The sequence below is a fragment of the Amphibalanus amphitrite genome, unplaced genomic scaffold, assembly GCF_019059575.1.
Source record: "Amphibalanus amphitrite isolate SeventyFive unplaced genomic scaffold, NRLGWU_Aamphi_draft 000467F_arrow, whole genome shotgun sequence".
Classification (NCBI taxonomy): domain Eukaryota; kingdom Metazoa; phylum Arthropoda; class Thecostraca; order Balanomorpha; family Balanidae; genus Amphibalanus; species Amphibalanus amphitrite.
The window spans coordinates 208,138-229,497 of NW_024881961.1; the positions used below are offsets into that span (position 1 = coordinate 208,138).

General features: G+C 58.4%; 1 protein-coding gene across 2 annotated transcripts in view; it reads right to left on the reverse strand.

Moving 5' to 3' along the window:
- LOC122392073 (WAS/WASL-interacting protein family member 3-like) overlaps positions 1 to 21,360 on the reverse strand; it is a 33,354-nt gene that overhangs the window by 2,505 nt on the left and 9,489 nt on the right. For both annotated transcript variants that reach the window (XM_043386572.1, XM_043386573.1), the window contains one exon: positions 693 to 1,571. In XM_043386572.1, coding sequence (XP_043242507.1) covers positions 693 to 1,563 — 871 coding nt within the window. In that variant the 5' untranslated portion in view covers positions 1,564 to 1,571. The remainder of the gene's footprint in view (positions 1 to 692; positions 1,572 to 21,360) is intronic.

Genomic DNA, 21,360 nt, shown 5'->3' on the forward strand with positions numbered 1-21,360 from the left:
GAAATGTTTCAAGCTGCTGTTGCTCGGACCTCCCTGACAGCATCTATACCCCCCCCCCCGGGCGCCTACTCTGCCAGGCCTCTCCTCAGCCCCCCCCCCCCCGGCGGGCAGCGGCCCAGACGGCCTGACGCCAGCCGCCGGCGGGGCCGTGTCTGGCTCAAAGGTCAGCCGACCCAGCCAACACCGCTCGGAGTGCGATGCGGGCGACATCCGACCACGTGGGCTGTGGCGTGTGGGGAGCTCCAGGGGGAACCGGTCTCACGCCCACAGCCCGGAGGAGAAGGTGGGCAGCGAGACAACTAATCCAACAAGCTCAGAGGCGCAAGGTACATACGTAGCGGTGCTAGATCCGTAGTCTGAAGCCTTGGTCTCAGTTAAAATCACTTCTGAGATAAGTAAGAGGTATCACGGTCACCTTCGAAGTCACCAATAACTTATCCAGAGGAAGTACTTACCGTTGGCCTCGGTAAACAATAGTCTGCCTACTGATTACGTTTAGCAATTAACGTACCAAAATAACCGAATCTGAATTGAACAGCTAACCAAGGAGCATATCACAGTTACTAAGTCACAAGCCTGTCACATCAGAATTGCAGTTCCTGCCAGACTTCCTTTCCTCCTTTCCCTTCCTCCGCCCAGACAGCTCAGCATCCAGTCCCAGTCCCGTTGCCGTCCGCCGCCCGCCCACTCACCGTCTGCCAGTTCGATGAGCGAGCCGCAGCGGAAGTGCTCGGGCGGCTCGTAATGGTCGTTGCTGACTGCTGACGGCGTCTCGGCCTTGCTGCGGCCGACGGCGGCGGTGGCGGCCGGCCGCTCCCGGCTCGCCTCCAGACGCGCCCGTTTGGCCGGCGGCGGCAGCTCGCTGGTCGACTGTGTAGTCAGCATACGCGGCGGTGGCGGCGGCGGCGGCGGCGGCGGCGGCGGCGGAAGCCTAGGTGGCGGGGGCGGAGGAGGCGGCGGTGGCGGCGGGTCCTCGGCGGCGCTGTGCCGGCGCCGTCCGTTGGCCGAGTAGCCGGGGTTGGGCTGGACGGCAGAGGGCGCGGCAGAGCGCGGCGGCGTGCCGGCCGCCGGCGGGGGCAGCACGCCGCCCACGTGCGCCGGGTACTGGGCCGGCACCCTCAGCACGCCGTCCTTGCCGGCCGCCCCGTAGCCGCGCCCCTCCTCCGGCCCCGGCCGGAACGACGGTGGCGCCGCTCTGGTGGCCGCCGGTGGCGCCACCACCCGCTCCTTGCCGACCGCCTGTCGAAAGTCGACCGGGTAGAGGGCGCGCGTGTCGGCCGGCGCGGCGGCGGGCAGCGGCGGGTAGACCGGGTAGCCGTAGCCCGGGTAGACGGCCTGCGAGGTGGCCGGGTAGCCGAGGTGCAGCAGTGAGGAGGAGTTGGCGACGCCAGCGTGATGGTAGGACGGGTAGAGCGCGGCGGCGGGCTCGGCGGCGGCGGCGGGCGGCGGCTTGAGCGCGTCGCGCCCAGCGCTCATCAAGCAGCCGAGCGGAGGAGGGAAGAGCGGCGGGAACGGCGGCGGCAGGCGGGACTCACCGGCCGCCAGCGGCGCCGACAGCAGCATGGCGGCACCTGCAGACACACAGACACACAACGTCAGGCACAGAGCATAGATACACACACATACAGTCAGTCATAGAGGACACATACACAGAGACACAGCGTCGGTCACAGATCATAGATACACAGACACATACAGTCATACAGGACAGATATACACAGACACATAATCGTCAGTCACAGGGCAGAGACAGCCAGGGGAAAACCACGAAGCAGTGCCGGGGCGGGGGCCTGGCACGGGTCGATCACTGGGCGACAAGAAAATCCGCGCTAACATATCGCTGCACACGGAGACGGAGCACGCAGCACAGCTCGCGTCGCCCCTCGGCGGCGGAAGAGAGTCGGTGCCGGGGCGGGATCGATGGTAGCGCGGCTGGCGAGCCGGGACAAACACAGACCCCCGGCAACAGCGAGCGAGCGAGCGGCAGACGCGGGGCGGACGCCCACCGCGCAGCATCCGCCCCATTCAGACGGCGCCGGCCGACGACACGGCCGCGGGCGCGCCGGAGCCCGGCGCCCGGCGCCCTCCAGCCGACCGACCCCCGGCGACACGGCCGTGTCATTCACATGTGGCCGCCGCGCTGTGAGGCCGGCCGGCCGACGGTCGGCGGCTGGCGGCGGAGCGACCGCTGCACGGCGCCGGGGTCAAACACTCGAGCCGCCGCTCCCGGGAGCCGCCGTTTCTGGATCAATGCGTCTGGGGGCGGCCTGCCTACCTGCCTGCCTCCGCCGTGCAGCGCGCACTATGCAACTGGGCAGGGGAGGCGGCGGCGGTCCGAGAGAGAGAGAGAGATCGATCTCCGTCGGGGGCGACACGCCGTCTGGGCCGGCCGAGTTCAAACGCCCCAGCGTCACCCAGAAACAGCAGGGAACTGCAAACTGATGGCTGCACAGTAAATCTCCCGGGGATCGGGATCTTACCGGGTGAACCCAGCTTGAATACATCCACAAAATTACACAGCGCTGAAATAGAACATAAATTCTGCAATGGAAAGGACGCCGACGAGCGAGGCAAACAAGTCTAGACTCTAGACAACATTCGCAAAGTTACGCTAAATATAACCGACAACAAGCGCATATTCGACCTCTGAGGCCTTTCAAGGGCACCAGAGCGCAAGCCGCCGGGAAGGAGAATGTGCAAACAAAACAGGACTTTCAAGAACAGACGACACTGTGAAGGCTTTGTCGGGATCACAGACATTCTCCTGCAGGGGCTCGCCGGAAAAAGAAAAAGACTGATACAGTATCCTACCGCGCACGACGTAAGCCACCATGATTCGATATCAATCACACAGATAATGGAGCGAGTATACTCGCTCTAGCTGCACGATAAACGTCGTGAATATGCGGGGCGAGGGCACACTGCGTACCATCCCGGGACGCCACAGCACAGTCGCCGGGGCGAGCGACGTCCATACTGTACGGAGGCTTATATAGGAGGACGACAGAAACTGATCCAATCAGTCACTGCGTCACGGCGGCAGAGACACAGCACAGCGGAGGTGACAGAGATACGTGACGGGAAGAGGTGACAGAGTCCGTGCGGCCCGCGCCGCCGCTGCAGCGCCGCCGATGGCCGATATGGGTACGCGGCACCCTGCCGACCTCTGAGGCCGCCCAGCACTCGAGCCAAGGACGCCACCTGAGTCACGATGGCCTATCGAGGAGCAGCGTCACTCGACCGCGCGAGCCCAGACTCATGGGGTGATACCGTTATCTACGGCGCGTCACAGCCAAACCCCTCACCGTGTCATATGACACCTACCAGTCTGTGGTGCGATTGCGAGGCATTTCCTGCAGACAAAGCGGTCCTGCGGCCACCGTCAGCCCGTACTGCCTCCATTGTACATAGCATCCTCCCAGCGTCAACAGTCCCTATTTGATCTTTCCGCTACTGATTGGAGCATTGCAAGAAATCACATGGCCCATGACCAAGACAAAGAACCATTTGACGCGTCTAAGAAATAAAGAGCAATGGCACTTGAGAGATTCCATTCACGTTCACAAGGCCGTCGCTCTGAACAAGTGCTGTGTAAACTCATCAGCTCCGAGCTGTGCTGCAGCACTGCACCGAGTGGCGGCCAGCTGGGTGGGTGGTTCACAGCTCCGCCCGCGGCACCGGCTGTAGGTATTCGGCGGGCGCCGGGCAGCAGGTGAGCCGCAGCACGCCACCGCACCCGGACACCAGCGACCACCCGGCCCCGGTGGGCAGATGTACGACGGCCACCCCCGCCGGTCGTGGCGGTCGGCTCAGCGGCGGCCGCAGCTGGGCCGGGTCGGCAATCACGGCCTGCACGCCCCGCCGTGAGTCAGCGCTAGGAGCGCACCGGGTAGACGTGGGCGCCCCCGGCGCGGCCTTCACAGTCACCTTGCCACGGAGGCACCGGCCGCTCAGCCGGGACAAAGTAGACACGCCAGCGAGCGCGCCGAATCGTGCAAAAACGCCCGAGCGTATACGGCGCCGGCCTTGCTGCCGGTCGTAGGACGGTGTGTGATTGGGGGCACACGACTGTGGCATGTGAGGCGCTCCTACCAGATGCAACCGCCCACCGACCCGCCGCCCACGCTGGCACGAAGAAATATATGGTAGCTTTAGAAGATGAGAATGATCTTCAAACGAAAAAATCAAAATGCATTGGCCATGGCTTTTCTGAGCTATGATGAAGGATCGTCATTGAAAACTGTACTGGTAAGCTTTGGCACACACCCGCATTTTGCAAGCATGCAGAGAGCATACCTTCCTATCGTTGTATCTTGTATAATTGTGCAATGTGTCTGCGGATTATGTCCCGGAGTTGTTTACCACACCTTCAAATAAACACTCCACGGAAAAGCCGAGAGGGTCTGTAAACCGGCCCCGCCTGCAGGGTGTACCATAAGTACCGGCGTCCCACGTCCGGCGACCCAGGCAGAGTTTCGGCGAGTCATCGCCGGTATTATGGCCATGATGTGATGTCTTGTTGGACGTCCACTCACAATCCAGTCATGACTCGAATCAATCACTCACGACACAAACAGTTCTGTCAAAAATCAGACACAGGCAGTTTATCACAGGCCGAGTATGGAAACCAGCAGCCAGTTCACAGATGGCAGCGGGGTTCTAGGTTTGTCCGACGTTGGGGACAGTGATGTCAAACAGCGCGGGCTGCCCTCATGGGTACGGACGGAGCCACAGCTTCGGACACAGCCGTACAGCTGAACACGCTGCCTTTGGGGAGGCAGTGCAGCCGACCATACTGTCTCAGAGGAGCGGCAGTGCAACCGACCACACTGTAGAGCAGCGGCAGTGCAGCTGACCACGCTGTCTGTGGGGCGGCAGTGCAACCGACCACACTGTAGAGCAGCGGCAGTGCAGCTGACCACGCTGCCTGTGGGGCGGCAGTGCAGCTGACCACGCTGTCTGTGGGGCGGCAGTGCAACCGACCACACTGTAGAGCAGCGGCAGTGCAGCCGACCACGTTGTTTTATATGAGCGGCAGTGCAGCCGAGCACCCTGCCTGTGGGGAGGCAGTGCAGCCGACCACGCTGTCTCAGAGGAGCGGCAGTGCAGGCGACCACGTGGCCCAGGTCACGGCGGCGGCTGGAGTCGGATGGAGCAGCGTCTGTAGGGAGCCGGGAGCGGCGACCCGAGGGCGCTGGGAGGTGGGAGCAGCGGCCGGAGGCCGGCGGGAGGCGGGAGCGGCGGCCGGCGGGAGGGAGGCGGAGCGGCGGCCGCCGGCAGATGGCCACTCCCGCTGCACACGGCCAGCCATAATCCGTCCAGGAATGCAGCCGGCGTCGGCCGAGGCTGCACTGCACGCCACCGCCGCCGGCAGTGGCCGCGCCGCCCCACCGGCCTGCCCCGGGCCGGCGCTGTCCGAGCAGACCTCCTGCCACGGTAGCAGATCGGGCAGCTGTAGCGGCTATTTTTAGACACGGATGTTTAAGTGTGATCTCTTGCAACGAAACATGTAGCTCGTAGATCTACCTAATGCACATTGCACCACACTGAATGAGCGAAAATTGTGCGAAACATTTTGTCTAAATAAAGTAGAGCAGGATTACGAATGCAATCAGTGCCAACATGGCTACCATCATCGCTTTGTAACCGACCACGCGCAGCGTGTCGGGACTCGGGTGCGCGGTGTCGGGCACGAGGCAGGCCACGTGCGAGTCACCCTGTCAACATGCGCCGTAACCGGTCAGCCATACCGTCAGCGTGTCATTGTGCTGGGGTGGGTGCCCACGCCGGGGCGCGGTGGGTGCCCTGATCACTGATGGCCGGGCGGGGCAGCGACAGACCGCGACCGTAATATGCCCCTGATGGCCGGCAGTTCAGGGAACGGGTGGGGCGGGCCGGTGGACCGGGCGGGTCGGCAGGTGCCACCAAACTGTGCCGAGACCGCCGACCGCCAACTTCCGCCACCATCCCGTCCACAGCGGGGTCAATCAGCTCTACCGATGCCTGGTCACGGCCCCGGCAAACATGTGCCATTATGGCGAGCAGGCAGTCGAGTGGTATTGTACCGTGACCACTGCGATCTAACAACTTGTTTCACTTCTCAGTAGTAACTACTGCGGAGCTGGAAGCCTGTCAGCAGCATGCTTGTTTTCCGGACTGGCGAGCTTTCTGCATGAAAGGACGGTCCAATTCGCTGCTTGCAAAGCCGCTTCGCAGCATTAAGTTACATAAGAAAACCAGGCACACTACACCACCTGCTAGGTATAGGTAGTGGTTACCTGCTAGATGATTATTTGTTTGTATACTGGGCTCAAGGGCGCGTCGACTGCAGTGGCCATTTGGCATCTATATCAACTAGAGGTGGCAAAAGATGAAAATTTTGGGAACCAGACTCGAACCAGACCCGACTGGACATTTCTGGAACCAGTCGGACCCGGTATTAGTTGGAATCGGAACCAGTTGGACCCGTTCCCCAAAAGTCGATTAATGCAAACTACTTGTAGTTATCATTAGTTGCATCATGTAAAACAGCCTATTTCTCACTGGGAATACTCATGAGCTACTGTGTGCAAAGAAACATTCACTTCATTCACTTCATATTTTGTAATAATGTATAGTGTGCAAGATGTATAGTTTATGGTAGGACCCGGTTGGACCCGTCAGAAAATTTCCAGGAACCGGTTTGGACCCATATGGGTCCAGACTGGTTCTTTGGACCGGGTCCTCGGGTCCACATTTTGCCACCTCTAATATCAACTGAGCGTCAATCGACAAACAGGAGACGATGAGCGGAAACACTTTTTGATCAAATGCAATACAGAATTATCCTCCTTGTTCCCTCAAAGAAGTCGATAACCATTCTTAGCCTTCTATAAGCCACCCTTTATACGACAGAATGACGGTCAGAATTGTCAATGAAAGGACGGCTCCGAGCAGAAATAGTGACAAAGTCGTAAGCCGCTTTCCATGAAAGCTGATGGCTGTCACCAGCCTACAGCCGCGGCCGACGGACAGCGCATATCCCCGGGAGCTAATCCGCACTGCAGCACCCATTACCCAAGCAACAATAAATCCCATACATGTGACGCTAGCAAACATTGAACGCTAGATCAGCTTCAGCAGAGCGGGCTATAATCAAGAATCAAACATTGGTACAGGAAATGTACCCTCATGTGAAACGAGCGGTGTAGCGTTATCGCCTCCGATAAATCGCGGCGTAATTCTGCGCTCACTGTATCCCATCTGTGTAGTGGCGTGGTTCGAGCGCTGTTTGACAACCCATCCGTAACGGTCCATGGGGCGGCACGGCAGCGGCCGCTTGCGTCAGCCGCCGGGGGAGTAAGCGATGCTAATGACGGCGTGGCTGCCGACTGCCGGCGGCGTCACGTGAGGGTGCTCGGCGCTGTCACCGGCCGGCACCGGGCGGCGGACCGTCACCGGGCGCCACGGACCTCAGTCGGCCGCCGCAGTCGGGCAGGGAAGTCCAAAACGACGAGCGCCCGGTACTTCCCAGAGAAAATCGCATCAACAGGCTTCGGATAAATATTGTGTTCATTGTGCAAAAATACAAACTTATTGCCGCCAAGAGAAAAGCTAGCCAGCCAAGTTGTTTGATTAGCCCTCGCCCGCACATGGGGGGGGGGGTGGTTGCCACCCCCCCCCCAGGTAGTCTTTCTGCTCTGCACTCAACATTTTTAGAGCTAGAAGGCTGATTTTTCGTATAGCTGCTCCTCTATCCTTTCTTGATGTTCACTGAAAATTTCAAGTTTCTGTGATATTTGGTTTCGGAGATATGACCTTGTTTTTCAGGTCATGTCATGACCCAAATGGCCAATTCTCAACATCTTGCGCTTGCCATGGGCCTTGTGAGCTTTTGACACCCTGATTTCGGCCGTTTTTGCCAGTCTTACCTCCCACCTATCATGGAACATGTTGTTCGACGATGTACAGGGGTCAAGGTCAGGGTCAAGGTCAACCTAGGTCACCTAAGATAATTGCGTTTTAGGCAAGCTGAATTTACTTTTTGTGAAGTTTTTTGACTGCATTTTTGGTAAAAGCTTCTCAGATCATGATTTCATGTAATATGGACCCAAAAACAATCGGTGCACACATCAGTATACACACAGACACACACAGACATACAAACACATATAATTGACCTTGACCTAACTTGACCTGAAATGACCTCAGCAGCAAAATTCTGGTCGGGTAGTGTGACAAAGAGGTTCTAGCTGACTTGGCACCAGAAAACAGCATCGTCATCGGTATTTGATAAGCAGCGCACTTGATATCCAACGGTGACCCAAAACAGCAACATTTTTTAGTTTGACCTGACCTGGAAGGTCAATGACTGACATGAGAAGGTGAAACTGGGTATCATTGGATTCGTCTCTTCCCAAAGAATCTTTTTGGTCTTTACTGCTAAGCTCTATCTCCAACAGGAACGAAATGGCGCGGGGGGGGGTGGCAACCACCCCCCCCCCCCCATGTGCGTTCTAGGATGGGAAAATGGCATGTGCGGGCGAGGGTTAGAGAAGCGAAACATCAAACAACTTACAGGTCTATTACAGTAAAGTTAAGGGAGCGTCTACATCCCAAATAACGTCTCTGATGAAGACGTCAGCAATGGTCAGCCTCGTCCCTAATGGAGACATACCATCTCTGATGGGGTCAATGGTCATCAGACGGTCTCTGTCAGCCGGGCCTCTGATTCTCATCAGGCGGTCTGCTGTCAGCCGGGTCTCTGATCGTCATCAGGCGGCCTCTGAGTCTCTGATGGGGTCATCAAGCGACCTCCGAGTCTCTGATGGGGTCATCAGGCGGCCTCTGAGTCTCTGATGGGGTCATCAGGCGGTCATCAGGCGGCCCGTTGTCGTCTGGAGGCGGGATCGACCGACGGCGTCGGCCGCCGCCAGCCCTCGCCTCCCCGGCCCCAGCACGGCACAGATTCCGGCGGCCGGCCGACCATTAACGGCCGGCTGAGCGCACTTCCTGACCACGATAGGCGTCATTAGGCCAGTGTTCTGCTCACAGCCGACGACCTGCCATCGGCGCGCACCGGCGCGTAGGTTGACCTTTCCGGTGCCTACAAGCCGACAAACTCGAACAATCATCGGCGGAACCAGCGCAGCGCCCGATACCGAGCGATTCTCCCTGTGCCGCGGCTAGACACTACAGATGTGTGCTGGTGCAAGCTCACAGCTGTGGTAGGTACACACTCCTGCTCACGGCGTCTGTCGCATGTGACGGCTGACACGCCTCACGATGACGGCCAAACGTCGGGCGATGACGGCAAAACGTCGGGCGATGACGGACCACTCTCAGCCGATGACTGACGTTCGATGGACACGCACCAGCCTCCACCGGCACCTGGCCACACAACATTCCAGCCAGCCTTCCACTGCAGTGGTAGCGTGACTGGCAACCACATACCAGCGCAAACAGTAAGCTGATTCCCAAGTACTTTCGATACCGCATCAATTTCGCAGACATCGCCGCCGACTGGACAATGCAACACCTGTGCCAATGTTTGCTTCTCCATGTTTGCAGAGCTTACCTAAAATAAATTCAACCGATGCATTCCGATTTATCAAAGTCGGCGGGGGATGATGGCATGCGGTTGTGGTCTCCCGGAGCGCTGTGGCTGAACGGCTGGAGCGGCCGGCCGGCCGGGGCGGCACGGCGGCCAGCGGGCCAGCTGCCTCTCGGGAGCGAGGGGCGCCGGCGCACCATCGCGTGCGCCGCACCCAGCAATCAGCGACGGCCCCGGCATCCCGGGACCGGGCCGCTCCCGCCCCCAGTCCGGTCCAGTCCGGCTCGGGACGGCCCGACACGGCACGGCACGGCACGGGGTGGGATGGAATGGGATGACTGTGACAGGACAGAACTCCGCGCGATACAGCATGACGGGACAAAGTATGAGCGGGCCAGTGTGCACCGGGCGGCTCCCAGCCTTTTTGTGCATACAGCTGGTCGTTTCACGTGCCCCTCCCCCTCCCCCGCATCTGTGACCAGACATGGTAACAGCAGACAGTCTGCCACGACCCCGACACCCGAATGGCCCCGCCAAGGTTACCTGGCGACCTCCCGAGCTCAACTCCGGTGGCGCCATCACGTGCCCTGGTGTCAGCAGACCGACCAGCTGGCTCGGATGACTCCTCAGCTGAATGTCGCACCCAGAGGACACTTAAATTCCTCTACAGACGGGCCTTGGAGCCAGTCAACCGGAGCAGCGGCAGATGCGGGTCCGTTGACCGGTTTGATACTGGACACCCGGGGAGAGCGGCAGAGAGCAGTCTGGCGGGACAGTTTCGGTGAAACCATTTAGAGCAATTAAGTCGAGCCCGCTCCAGAGTCGCCTCACTACCCGAGACGTGGAGGTGGCGGCCGAACTGTCCATGAATTGAGCAGCACGAGTGAGCCCTGGTTCGGTCTCATAGCCGGCAAGGGAGCGCTCAGCAGACGGTGGCGAGCCACATATAGCTCAGGTGTCAGCTGTCCGAGTTACAGAAGATACCTCATCAACAGGAATATGAAGGTCAGATCCAGAGGAAGGGCCGATAAAGCTGAATGTGAGCGGTGGATGTGACCAGGGAGCACAAACTAGGTATAGAGATGAACTCACTTCTCCAGCAGCTGTGGATTGTAGGACACCTCTCAGAGAAGGAAGACATACAAATGGACGGTTCTAGCGTTTGTGTAGGGTGGACGCACAACATGGCATTCAATTGCAGAGATTCGATATCAGTTGGACCTCGGTGAGTCGGTCCACCGGATCGTGCGACTGAACCGACGGTAAAACACTCCCTGTCCTAGCAGAGCTTCGCAAGAATTAAATAACTGATCGAAAGGTTCGCCAGAATAGAATGGAAAAATAAAGAATGTTTTTTAAAGTTCACGCTGCTCCAGCAATGCCCAGGAGAAATCGGATGACAAACTGTTGCTAACCATTTGCTTCGATTGGCCAACTAAGCGCATTTATGTGGAGAAAGCAGAAGCCATCTAAACAATATCGGTAAGCAGCTCAGACCATTCACTGTTCTGTATACAAATCCCGAGGAAGGTAAGCAATGAAATAATCAGAAATGAAGGAATGAGTTTGGGAGAGAGAGAGAGAGAGAGAGAGAGAGAGAGAGAGAGAGAGAGAGAGAGAGAGAGAGAGAGAGAGAGAGAGAGAGAGAGAGAGAGAGCTAAAGAGAGATAATTCAGTCAGCACTTCTATCCAATAGAAAATGAAAAAGAAATAGAGAAAAACGGGGAAATCATATTTAACCAGTACAGATTATTCCATCATGTAGTGTTATTTTGAGCGGCCCGGACAAAATATAAAGTTTTTTTTGCACACAAAATACACATAAAAGCCTTGGATGATATTGAAGTGAAAAATATCAAGTCCACGAGCTCCCCGACTTACGTGGAGTTGCCGCCATTCACCAGCCTCATGTCGATCACAGAGCAGTGATCAGTCACCGCGCGGCAGCATCAGCGTCCACAGCTACCACGCGTCTGAGGAACGAACACCCGTGGCTGACTGCAGCCGCCGGCGCCGCTGACACTGCCCACCGGTTCAGCCCGCGGCGGTCCGGGCGGCCCCGTTGTCTCCCGGTTGGAAGCGCCGCGGCGCGTGGTGTCACGCGCACGCTGCCGCCGGCGGTCGCGTCACCATCACGTGCCCGGCGCGCCCATGTATAATGTATGGAGCACGGAGCGGGCGCGAGCCGGCACCGGCGCTAATGCATACCTCCCCCTCAGTACGGTACGGGCCCGGCCGGCCGTACATAGCCGGCCGCACGGCCACTGTCGTCCGCCGCGCGGAGTGCATGCCAATCACCGACCGCCCGTCTCTGGGGTGTGTGGACAATTGGACGACCCGCCGGGCCGCGGCGGCACGCCGCCGATTGTGGCACAGGTGCGGCATATCCTGGTCGGCGGCAATGAGTATGTTTGCCGTGCCAATGTTTGGATTGTCTGTAATGGCGGCCGGTTGGCAGGTGCAGCTGACCACTCACAACATCGCTGCGGGGTGACGTCAGCATCGTATGGCACTCCGCCCTCTCCCGCGCCTCTCCCACCGGCGAGCCGACACGGAGACCCGGCACGGCCGGGTGATGTCAGCACGGCAATCCCCGGCCCCTCCCTCCCTACACCGGATAGCTGACTGGAGACTCAGCACGGCCGCCAACGTCGGCCTTGGCTGTCCTGTCCATCTGTTTTATGAGGAACTCATGGAGATGATGCTCGATATGAAAGTGCTGCAATGGAGCACCGTCCAACCAATCAGTGAGTGCATGACATCGATAATTACCACCATAGACTACTTCATAGGTATCAGTAGTTTATGTAACCACTGTATGTACGTAATACAGTTGTCTACGTAACCACCAAATCTGAGTCGTGGCGGACATAAAAAGCAGATAGGTATTGGCAGCGGCTGCCGTCACCCCAAAACGCTGATGTTTCAAATACCAGAACATCTTGAAGAATAACTGCGAACGTTTTAGCCAAAGTTCGGCCATCGTCATGTCATGAATGACGTGTCGAAAGCCGCTGTCACACTCCAGGCAAACGTGACCAAGCATTTCTCACTCACGCTCTCCAGACTCCTCCCGTGCACAGCGCCAGTCGGGCCTTCAAGCCATGCGGCACAGTCTGCCTGCAGGCGGCCGACGCTGCTGCCATCTATCGACAGGAATTTAAACTGCTACCAACCTCAACCCGGCGCGGCGGTTACTTTTGGCATTCTGTGATCCCTGAGGCAGCAAAACAGTGATACAATCACACTGGTCATTATCATAGCTTCTCTACAACTTACAAGCTATCCGTGTTATAATCAAATGTTGGGAAAATACCAGCGATAACTGGTGGTCGTGGTGTGGTTATCCAGAGTTCAGACAAGTTGGCCATAGTTCCTTATAGCTTACACAAACTGTGATCTTCACGGGTTCCACACTGCACCCAGCAGATGTCCCAGTCATGGCCACATGCCCCGGGTCCTTGGGTTCATCGTGCTTGGCGATGCCAGGGCAGGTGTTGCTAGGTCCGATGGCCCCTCCCCATCCGCCCCCTCCGTGCAGGCGGAGTTGCAGAGGCTGGCTACCGTTCAGTCAACTCAGAACTGCAGCTGGCGGCGTGGCGGACGGCCTTGGCTGCGTGGCCACTCGTCAGACGCCCTCCCCTTCCCCGGCGATCGCATGACGGCTGGCTCGCCGGCCGCAAGGTCGTCATCGCCGCCATCGCTGCCGCGGGGACGCTCGGCAGTTGATTTTTCCTGCGGCCCGTCGCGGCGACACGGGGAGCTGATGTCAGGCGGCCGCCACTGGGCGGATTACCACTATGAAAAGGGCACGATCGGGAGAAGTGGACACCGCCGAGCGGCCGCCCAGCAGCTGGAGTGGGCCGCGGTACGGGCGGTGCAGCGCGGCCGCCCTCTGCAGGCAGCAGACCGGGAGCAGACAACCCTCCCGGCGCGGCGGCTCACAGCGGCAGACAATGGCCGAAAACAGTCCATCTAAACCACCTGTTCAGCTCTGTCCTTCGGACGGTATTTAGTACAGATGGCCTATCTTTTTCTGTCACTCAAACGCCAAGCAGTTGCCTTCGATGAATCAGGGCCACTCCTACTTGTTACCCAACTGACGGGGAAACTAAGACCACACTGAATCAGTATCACCGCTATCAATAGACAACTGAGAAATGTTAGCACCTTCAGCCGCTGGATAAGGCTGAGCAATGACTATCAAGTCATATCGGTCAAGAGCCGATAAAAGTTGTCACACATGCACTGCGTCAGCATGTCCTCTTATGTCAACCGTATGAGAATCACCCGACACAATATTGATTCAACACTGGTCCTAAATGCAACAGCAGCATTTATTCATGCTGACATCTAGAACTCATGGCGTAGCATAAAATCACTGTCTTCCTTCCAAAACAACAGAAGCCCAGTAACACGAGTGATTTTCACCACCACCAGCAGTGCACTGGTGCCGGGTGCATGCTGCAACACTGCCTGGTGCCCCGTGCACGTGGACAAAGGCCGCGCCCAGCTGACTGGACTACGGACCGCGGACCGGGGCCGGCCGACCGACCGACCTCGCCAAACATGCAGCCGCCGGGCGCGGGCGGCTATCTGGCCGCGGCACAAACAGGCCGTTTGAGTTACATTCTCCGGTGTGCCGCGGAGCCAGACAGCCGGTCCGACGGCATTCCGACGGGCGCCGGCCCGGTCACGTCCGGTACCCCGTGCACCGTGCACCGTGGGTGCCCGGGACGCGGCGTGGCAGACAGGCTGACTGAGCACAACCGACCGAAAAAATGGCGTCCCACCACAGTCAGTATTCACACCAGACATGACGTGTGCACTGTGCAGCCACCGGAGCGTAACGGTAAACCCACACCAATGCAAAGATCAAACGTTATCACCCTCGTGCAGCCCGGCTACACAAAAGTGACATCGAAAGCGGCTTTGTAACGTCTTCTAAAGAAACGTCTGAAGGGCCATTTGCGTGACACCGAGGGGCCGGCAGCAGAGTGAACTGCCCCCGGTAGCACGGGTCAAGTCACGCCACGCCGGTACCCCTGTCGACTTCCACCTCACAGAGAGTGCAGCGAGGCGCGAGTTTCCCGTCACCGAGTGACCGTTTCGGTCACACACCGTAACTAGCCGACAGCAATGGCCCACGACTGGGTTTTTATGGCGGTTAACAGTCTAACCAAAACGGACCACGGCCTATTGGTAGCTTACGTTTAGTATAAGAAATTGATTTAAAGGTCCTTACAAAGAAGGATCCAATAGCATAAGAACAGCTGCCACTTGCCAGTCAGTATTGTGAGAAACTAGTGGCATGTCAATTAACATGCTAGTCACAGATGCAACTGATATCCAAAAATAGCTACTAGTATAAGTAAAACTGTAAGCATGTTTCCTTCACAAACGAGTTTCCGAAGCTTTCCGGAAAATGTGCTGCGCTTTCAAATTGTACATGACGGAAAACAAAGGTCACTGCAATCAAATTACATTATTTTTTTCAGCAGATGTAACCGTGACATTAAACCTGAACAGTTGTACCGTCAGTAACATGGACAATCCGTTATTCTTTCAAAGAACTCGTTAAAAGTCACACTGCATGTGCATTACCCTACAAAATGTTGATTATCGCGTGTTGAGCCCTGCATTACATACAAGACTTGCATAGCCGGTTGGAGGTGGCACATCGTGTTATACCGAACAAGTCCGTTTGAACACGAACAATGCATACTTCATGAGCCACCAGCCTCGACGATTATACACACATCGCGACACTTGAAACGGCATTGTACTGTGGCGTAACCGGGCGGCTTCCCGGAGCAGTAAGTACTTACAGTGAAAGCCCGAGTTCACGTTCAGTTGGGGACTTTTGGCTTGGAGCCAGCCGAGTCTGAGACATGACACTCCTAGCTCCACCCCATGAGCCGGTCATAGGTGTGGACAGGGTCACGGCAGGCCCAGACCAATCTCGGTGGGACCACACAGAGACCAGACCAATTTCGGTGGGGCCACACCGTGAACGGACCAATCTCGGTGAGACCAGACCGAGACCAGACCAATTTCGGTGGGCCCACGCCGTGAACAGACCAATCCCGGTCGGTCCACACCGTGAACAGACCAATTTCGGCGGGACCACGCCGTGAGCAGACCAATCTCGGTGGGGCCAGACGGGTTTGACGTTCGGACCGATCCCGCGGCGGCCGGCCGGTCCGCCGGTCCGGGAGCCCCCGCGGGGCGGCGGCGGCGGCGAACGGCGGCCGCTGAATGCCGGCCGTAATTGGCGGTGGTCCGACGGGCCGGAGCGCCGGCCGGCCACAATGGCCGCTACACCTGGCCACAATGGCCGGCCGCGCTTACGGCGCGCCGCCGACACGAAGTCGGAGTGCCGCCGGCCGGCCGCACCCTTCTGGGGCGTCCACAAAGGCTCCGGAGAGGGTCCGGCAGATCAGACAGTCGCGGGGGGTCGGCTGGCGTGTTCCAGAGACGGCGTACACCGCCGGTACGCAGGTGCTTCGTTTGTGCTCCCATTCACCGTCTGTGAATCGTTAATTGGATACCTGGAGTCGGTTCGCTGGGAATTTCTCGGTACTACGTGGGATCTGCGGCGCGTAGCTGAGTATGGGCGGCCGTAACGGGGCGGCGGTCCGGCGCAGCGTGGTACGCCCACGCTGGGCGGCGCGGCGGGCGCCGTCCCAACGGCCGGGCACACACGCTAAAAACATGAATATGTGCCACCACGCTGCAGGCACCTGTTTGCCATAAAAACGTGTCACAAAAACAGTCCGAGAATAGTCGTAACAAGACCTCGAAGGCCGGCCGGAATAAAAAACACCGCCGGGAGATGGCGGACGGTCGCCAGTCGACGAGATATCGCCCGCCTTGGCTGAGTGGGTCGGAGCATTAGCGAAACGGGAAGCCTCTGAGGGCGGGGGGGGGGGGGCATGAGGCCCTGCTCGGCAGACGACTGCACGGGTCTCGGCAGGCCAGCAGATGCCGATTACTTGTCTCGAATGACGAAAGTGTCGACGTGTTAAGACGTGTTGATACGAGTGTCAGCGGTTTGAAACTGCGTCATCGGTCGGCAGTCAGCAGGGTCGGCATCCACAGCAGCGCGGACCACGTCAGCGTCCGTCAGCGTCCGTCAGCGTCCGTCAACGCCGTCAGCGTCCGTCAGCACCGGTCAGCGCTCTCGGTATCACAGCGACAGGCCAGGTAACGTGCGGCCGCGCGATAAACGCAGCCCAGTTTACATTTCGGCTCGGGCAGCTCCTGTTCAGTGAATGTTAGAGTTCAGAGGGCGGTCAGTGGCTACCTATCGTGACGCGTCGACCCACGCGACTCAAACCCAAGTTGAGGAACACAACACCACAGCATAGCATCAGCCAATCTTTAAGCTGTCCCTTAGCCATCCTTTAGTTCGGTACGTCGTAGGGCGCTACCCCCACATCCCACCCGGCCCACCACCGCGTCCACTCGGTGCAGGCGGACTCTGTATCCAGACAGCCTGCTGTGCAGCGGGCGGGCCGGGCCGGTGCGCAGTCGACAGGTGCCCGTCTGGACAGTCTGCCAGGAACAGGTGCTGCACTGCGCCCGGCGGCGCGGCGCTGGCGGCAGGGGACAAGCGCCGGTGTTGCACCACGTGGGATGATGATCCAGGAACGGAGTGAAGCGGGATAACTACCAGCGGAAATTCCACAAATACCGTTCAGTCAAATAAGGAAGCGCCCAGAGCAAAACTTTCCACTACACCAGATTCAGCTCCCAACTGGACCACTGCTTGATAGATAACCACCGCTTAGTGACCCGAAAAGTCGCTGAATAGAACGTATGTCACTCCCAGCGTCGGACCCCTGCGCCCAGGGTACGGGCCGGTGATAAGAGGTTCGCGCACCCCCCAGCCGGCGGCGGTGTGAGCGCCACTCACGTGGCCGCCGGCCGCGCCCCACCGCCTGCCCACCGCCGTGTTGCCAGGTATGTCGGGCTCGTTTACACCCGCCGAGAACAGGTTCGGCCCTCGGCGAGCTCCCAGAATAGCCGAGCGACTTTTGGAGGTTGCACGGTTGGCTCCGCCCGGCCGGACGGCGTGGCGGACGTCGGCTGATACAAGTTATCTCCGATCGGAGGAATGTTCGGGTCCGCGGCGGCCGCACCACCCGCGGAACAGCGTTCCAGCGTGCTGGCGGGTCCCTGCGGGTGGTGGGCGCGTCGCGTGACCCGCCGCGGACACAGAGTGACCGACAGAGTCGCGTGACTACACCCGGCGCTGGCCGAGCGCTCCGCGCTGACCGCCAGCTGGCGACCGTTGGTATTCTGCAAACCCCGTCCGGGCGGCCGCTGCAATCAGACGCGCGCCGCGTGCACAATGCACAAAGCACGGCACACACGGGCGGGCGTGCCGAGAATGTGGCCGGCGGCTGCCGGAAAATTAACTGCACTGAGCGCCGGGAAATCAACTCCACCGACAGCGCGCCATCGACCGGCGGAAGCGTTACATCACCGGCGCTGTCTGAGACGTCACCCGACGCTGCCGTGAGCGCTGCACTTCTGGCTCCGGCGAACGTCGCACCGCGCCCGACCCCAGGAGGCAGCTGACGCAACGCTGAGCGAAAAGGTCGATAGGCGTTCCCGCCCCGGCGGAAACATATGATCCCCGGAGCGGACGACGCATCAATGGCCCGAGAAAAACGCCGTAGTAACAGCGACCAAATAAGCAGACTAAATGAAAACAGAGGTCATGTTTCTGAAGCTGCCACCAAGGATACAAAATGAATATTCAGAATATGGATGAAATGCGACAAGTTTTATTCATAAAAGTTATACAAAAGAGCGAAAGTTGACCGGTATCATTCCACATTATTCTCAGCTGCATCAGCATGCTCGGCCACTGAGCCATTCGTTGCCTGTCGAGTGTCGACTCATTCACTTGACCACCCTGTCCGCCTACCATTTCCGCCTGTCCTGCCCTCTACCATGCCTGCTTGCCACGTCGCCATGCACTCCAAACCTGCCATGCACGCCCTACCGGCCCACCGCGGCAGCCACCAGCGCGTGGGTGGGCCGGAAGCGCCGACCACCGTATCGGCCAGTTGACCTTTCACCGGTCAGCACCGGGAGGGGGTGGGTACGGCAGGAGCACGGAACGTCGCACCGGCGCACGGCGATGCCGCGCCGATACGGCTATCAGTAACGGCCGCCCGCCCCGTACGGGATCTGTACCGTGCAGGTCGGGCCGTCACGGGTCTATGTCGTCATACGTACCGAGTGGATACGTGTTATCGCTGCCTGGGATTCACCCTAGTATTGCAACGGTATCTACATGAATCCCGTGCAGCGGCACAGACAGACAGACAGACACACAGACCAGCTGCAGGCAACACCCAGCACGCTGTATGTACGCTGTTCCGCCGGCGTACCGACGGATTTCTGTTAAAACAGTGCAGCTCGCGGGCAACAGAGTGCAGCTGGCGGGACCGCTCACTGAGCCGACAGCTATCGCTCGCTGAGGCCACCGACAGAGATCGACATGTCAGCCGCTGTCGGCATGTGTCAGACAGGGGAGTGAGAACATGTACCCGGCGCGAGCAGGGGCGGGCGAGGGACGCGAGCGCGCCGAGTAGGCGTTGGCACTGTGTTTGTGCGTACTGACACGGGGAGGGAGCGCCAACATGCCCGCTGGATCAGACCAGCCGGGCACAATACACGGCCAGTGACACGTGCCCTCGTCTGTGCGAGCGTACGGAGTAGACCGTCCGGCGTGTGCGTTTTTGCTGGCAACAAGTCAAAACACACGGTGTAGCCTGGAACCGTAATGACTGCAGGTGTTAGAACGGGCTGATCCTGGAAGCAGCAATCTTCACAAATATTAGTACAAGTCGTAATCACCACGCCATATGTGGAAGGCTTATGTCAATCCATGCATACGTGCCGTCTAGCCGGCCTTCGCTCGGGCAGACCGGCCAAGAGGCTGTCTGACGCAGAGGCTCGGTATTCGACTGGTCGGTCCACTGCAGGACTGAGAAGCACCCCCTCGCAAAGGCGGCTATAAAATGCACCCAACACATTCGGAGAGGGGCCGCTGTGATCAACAGCAGAGGGGCCGCTGTGATCAACAACACACCGCACTTCGTCGCCGACTGGTTCCGGACGGACCCTCATTATACCAGCCCTACCATTTGCGGCAAACAAAGAGTGAAGGAATGTCCATCAGCTTGTCGGTGGTTATCGACGGCGGTCCATTCTCGGCCGCTGAAGATGGCCGAGGAGATAGCCCAGTTCCCGGCGGGGGACGGGCCCGGATCAGAGGGCCCGTCACCGCGGGTCACGGCAGGGTGCCGCCGACAGGGTCACTCGAACGGGCACGGCGCATAACACCGCTCACACAAAAATAGGAAGCATTCAGCGCTGTTACGTAACCAATATTGACAGCCCACTCTGACATTTCGACCGTAGTTGAAACAATGACATTTTGGCATTCCTAGAAATGGTGAATGTCAAATAACTGTCGCAAAGTTCATGGTAGCATGGGGATGCAGACATAATGGATTGCAATTTAAAATACAGCAGCGCCCACCTCACTACATCGTCTGGTCACGTGACAGTCAGTGCTGGTTGGCGGCGACCGAACACAGGTGTGGTCTGCAGAGTACCCACGCCATCAGTACTGCCAGGCACGTCCGAAGGCCATCCGAGGTCAGTCAGTGTTGCACCGAACACCAGTTCTGACGAATGCCAAGAATTCGAAACTAAACAGCTCAGCTCCAACCAACAATGTAATGATGACGCATACCAGGGTCTGAGTGGCTGTTCATCTATGCAAACACTGGCGTAAAAGGAAGATGTGTAAAGTCTTGCCAATATGGCTGCGTCACGGACTCAGGAGGCCGTTTAGCACACCGGCAAATGGCCGTCCCACCCCAGCTGAGCCGGTGGGCGGTAGGTTATATATATAGCGGCGATTCACCGCTCCATCGCCGGGTGCAAATGGGTTTAAGTAGGTTCTCTGATGCCGCTGAGGAGCGAGCGGTCGTCCGGCGCCATAAAAAGTGGCCGTCTCCGGGGCCGGCCGGTCTGTCGGCCCGTGCTGTGTAGGAGGGGACGGGACACCGTCACCGTCCGGCCCGATAGTGGTCAGCAGTCAGCAGTGTTACCGCTCGACAGACACTCAGCGCCGACAGACGGCCTTGGGCCCCACGGCTAACTGTAAATCCAGCCTAGAACATACCGATGGAGCTTGGCAAGGACGGTATCAGCTAAGTCCACCTGCGAGCATATATAAAACCGGTTTAGTGTAATGGACGCTCGTTTATTTAGTTTATTTCAAATCGAGGCCCACTATCGGTGATTCCCAGGTGACGAGGAAAACGTTATAAATAGAGCAACTGACAGTAGCTGCAGACACCCACCAAAACTCATGACATCACCTATCATTGGGCGTAGGCCTGTTGATGATTTATGAAAACACAATATAAAAGCGCCATTGTCCACCAAGGAGGGCAGGGATGACTAATCCATTGACCAACGCCTCCACTGCAGACGTCTGAGACAAGTCCGTTCATGTGTCGGCCAGCAGTGTCTGCTGTTCACTGTGGCGCCAGTCTGGAACTGAGAGTCCGCCGCCAGTCCACACAGATCGGGATGGTACGCGGCACAGCCCCCATCACAAAGGGTTCTGGACGAGTGGGTTTCATGCTTGCATCGCGGCCGGGCCGGACCGGTGTCAAACTCACGAGTTGGCAGTAGCGACTCAACTCAGTAAGCTCATCGCATCGTCACAAAAGCCCGAAGTGGTCGCCGAGCGTTCAAATCGAGTAGACCCAACAAGAACCACACGATAA